This window comes from Trachymyrmex septentrionalis, unplaced genomic scaffold, assembly GCF_001594115.1.
Source record: "Trachymyrmex septentrionalis isolate Tsep2-gDNA-1 unplaced genomic scaffold, Tsep1.0 scaffold22, whole genome shotgun sequence".
NCBI lineage: Eukaryota > Metazoa > Arthropoda > Insecta > Hymenoptera > Formicidae > Trachymyrmex > Trachymyrmex septentrionalis.
The window spans coordinates 1152290-1155868 of NW_017305375.1; the positions used below are offsets into that span (position 1 = coordinate 1152290).

Here is a 3579-nt window from a genome sequence, read left to right on the forward strand (position 1 = left end):
ATTTATTTTAAAATGTACTATATTTGTGACTTTAAGTATGTGCAATTAATATAATGCTAAACAAGAATTAAATGTTTAAATAAAAAAAAATTTCATAATCAAATTATTATGAAGCTATGTTAATGACATACTCATACTTAATCTACAAATAATAGTACGTACATAAGACAGTCATGGACAGTTCTGTCTTTAGATATATGTAATATTTTATTTTCCCGTTAAACAAACAATATATATATAAACAATTATTTATTACACTCCCAAATGGCTTTTGTCACAATCTCATGATACTGTGTCTATGAATAAACTTATACAAAGAAACACAATCAATGTTCCCCTCCGATTTTAAAAAGTTTTAGATATATTAAAATATAGATAAAGATAAGAATATACTATATGTATTTTTTATAAGTTCAATCATATGTTAAGAAGATATTCTCCCTTAAAAAAAGAATCAATTTCATCGTAGATATCATCTAAATCAAAGATATAAAAGAAGTTTTAGTTAAAAGTTGAATTATTTGTGTACTTTATTATAATAATAATCATTTTTTTGTTTTTTATCAATAAAAATGTTTTATTAAAAAATTATCTTATTTATAAAAAGTTTAGTATTATATAAAACGTATTCATTTTTTAATCGTTCAACTTTTATATCTTTAACTTTATGTGTTTAGACAATATTCACTCAGAAAGAAAGAAATTCTTTTCACGAGAACATTTCATCGCCTTAACATTTGATTGAGGACTTAAAAAAATACGTGTCTTTTTTGTTTATATTTTATCCAAAGCTTATTAAAATCGAAGAGAGAGAGAGAGAGACACACACACATACATACACTTGGTTGTGTTTCCTTAGTAAAATTTGAATCTTACATTATTTAATCAACATAAACAATACTTATTTAATGAATTATTAAAGTAAAAATATGTGTAGACAGACATAAGCCAGAAAATGATCATGAGATTTCCGATAAAGTTAGCGTTGTCTTCAATATAAAATACATTCGTAAAATAAAAAAAATATCTACGGGAGGTATGTGTTATTGATATCGATGTAACAATTCACACTTTATATAACTTGGGGGGGGAGTCCAGTAAATGTCCAAGTCCAAGTTCAAAAATAATCACAGTGCAAATTGTGAAATATCTCTGTTCATTACACGACAGCGACTATGCGCACAAGCTACTTTAAACACTGTGAATCTCTGTTTTAACTGCGATGTGTCAAACGGAAAATCCTTCATTTCAAGCATCATCGCATTCCTAACGAATATATGGTCACTTGGATCGATTATAACGTCCTCTCGTTTGCCGTCGCGATTGCGTGACATTCGAGGTCGTAAGTAGATTTTCCTCGAACGTGTCAATAGTGAAGTCCTGTTCCTTATGCACTTTAGGCAAGGTTCTGTTGCTGATTGGGCCATTTCGTCTCATACGAATGTTTATCGAGCGCTCCATGATTCCATTTCGAATTTGCTGCTTCTTGTGTGTTTGGAGTTGTTTGGATCTGGAAGGTGGAGGCATCTTCGGTGGTGGTAGTGGTGGTGGCATTTTCGGTGGCGGTAATCGCGCAGTTGGACCGGCTAATCTCGGTGGAGCCGACATCCTCGGCGGACCTGACATACGCGGTGGAAAAGCGGGACGCGGAAAACCAGGTCCGGGCGGTGTCGGTGGCATCGCCTGGACCGGACGTATCGGCGGTGGTCCATATCTGAATGGCCTAGGGCCATAGAGCGGTGGACTCATTAGCGGAATAGGTGGCATACCAGACGGAGGTGGTGGCATTGGACCGAATCCTGGTGGTGGTCCCGCGATACCTCTGCCAAATCTCTGAGACGAAAATGGCCTACCATTTGCGAAACCTCGTCGCGGTATCGTAAATATCGGCGGCCCCATCGGTCGGCCTGATAGGTTTTTCAATGAGCCTTTCGGACTCTTCCTAGTTGAAGCTGTGATACTGATAGGATCCGGCGCCAATACAACTTTATTTGTGTCGATCTTCTCACCGCGTTGGACCTCCTGTAACGCGGTGAGATAAATGTCGCGTTCGATGGGATATCCACGTGCTTCTCCGAAAGCTGGATAAAGACAGAGGAAGATCTCGTTTGGACGATAAGCTTTATCAATAGAGTGCAAAGTATAATCTCATTGACTGTCATCGTTAACTAACCTGTCTCAGATTGATCGTATGTATAAAACGAAACAAATATTGACTTATGTTTTGCCTGGTGTGCAGAAAAAAAACGATCTGACCTATGACCATGGCCTACTATGTATCTACACTATAATTTTGACAGAATATAAAACCGCTTATAATCCACAAATAATTATTTCCCCATCCATTGATAATAATTCCAAATTAATAAACAATTACTTGGAGCCGAAAAAATAGATAAAATTATTAATTAATTCCCTCATTAATTACATCTAATAAAAATAAAATAATTGCAAGAGAGGCCAGGACTTTACTATACTCTGTCCAACGAGAGAATGACCTCGGTTTGCGCACAGCAGGCAATGTAACGCTGTACGACGCTATAAAGACCTGCGCAAAACGGACGAGTTTTCGTCCGATTTGAGGTTACTCTCTCGTTGAACGGAGTATATGTACAATGTTTTAAAATAACGTACCTTTTAAGGAATCTTGAGTATCCCAACCTAGCTGCTGAATGAGATATCTACAACAAAGTAGCACCGTAATCGTTTCAAGTAGAGATGCGTTCTGAAATGTACTAATAGTAACTAAAATCTATACTTTTACATTGAGTTTTAGTTACTGTTAGTTTCGGAACACGCACTAAGTTTTCTACTAATCTTACGAATATTTGATATTAAAATAATAAATAATCAATAAATATAAATTACCAGCCTCTTAATACACTATTAGTTACATAAGACTAAACAAGTATTTAGATATTCAGATACAAATAAAGTAAATATTTGGCAAATTCAGATATCCGAAAAATTCGAATATCTAAAAATTCAAACGGCAATAAAAGCATTTATTTTAATCAATTGAAGGTGATATAAAATTACTTGATACTGACCTACAAATTAAATAACCAGTACGATTCACACCGTGCGTGCAATGGATTCCTATAAGTTCATCTGTAACAGAAAATTTATATATCTCACAATACATAATCTAGAGATACAAATTTTTAAGTAGCACGCGAAAGATACTTTATACACCGGAAAAAGAATTTGATTATTTAATTAGAATACTGATTAAAAATGAATAGATTATAATTTTCTGGTTGAATCTATTATAATTTTAGTTAACATAATCGGAACTCTTGATATGATCACAATCTTCTGGTTCGTTCATTTTCAATCAGATATTTTTCCCAGTGTATATTTGTAATTATATTTTACTGTCACGAAGAAAGGACAAGGTCTATAAATTCAAGTGTCCAAACATCGCAGACTTTCTGTGTATATTTCCTTTTCAAAGAAAGTTTCGTAAGTAACGGAGTAAAACGTAACAGATAAAGTAATTATACGACGACACGGATGTGTGTACGTACTCGTATACGCGTGAGAGTTCAGTCAGCGGGACACGCGATTGGTATCTCG

The 3579-nt window shown here is 34.5% G+C and overlaps 1 protein-coding gene across 1 annotated transcript in view; it reads right to left on the reverse strand.

The window, feature by feature from the left end:
* Window positions 1–831: 831 nt before the first annotated feature.
* LOC108748433 (RNA/RNP complex-1-interacting phosphatase) overlaps window positions 832–3579 on the reverse strand; it is a 47029-nt gene continuing 44281 nt past the window's right edge. The window contains exons 7-9 of the mRNA XM_018486612.1: window positions 3051–3111; window positions 2635–2681; window positions 832–2081 (exon numbers count right to left, since the gene is read on the reverse strand). Of these exons, the coding sequence (XP_018342114.1) occupies window positions 1282–2081; window positions 2635–2681; window positions 3051–3111 (908 nt within the window). The 3' untranslated portion in view covers window positions 832–1281. The remainder of the gene's footprint in view (window positions 2082–2634; window positions 2682–3050; window positions 3112–3579) is intronic.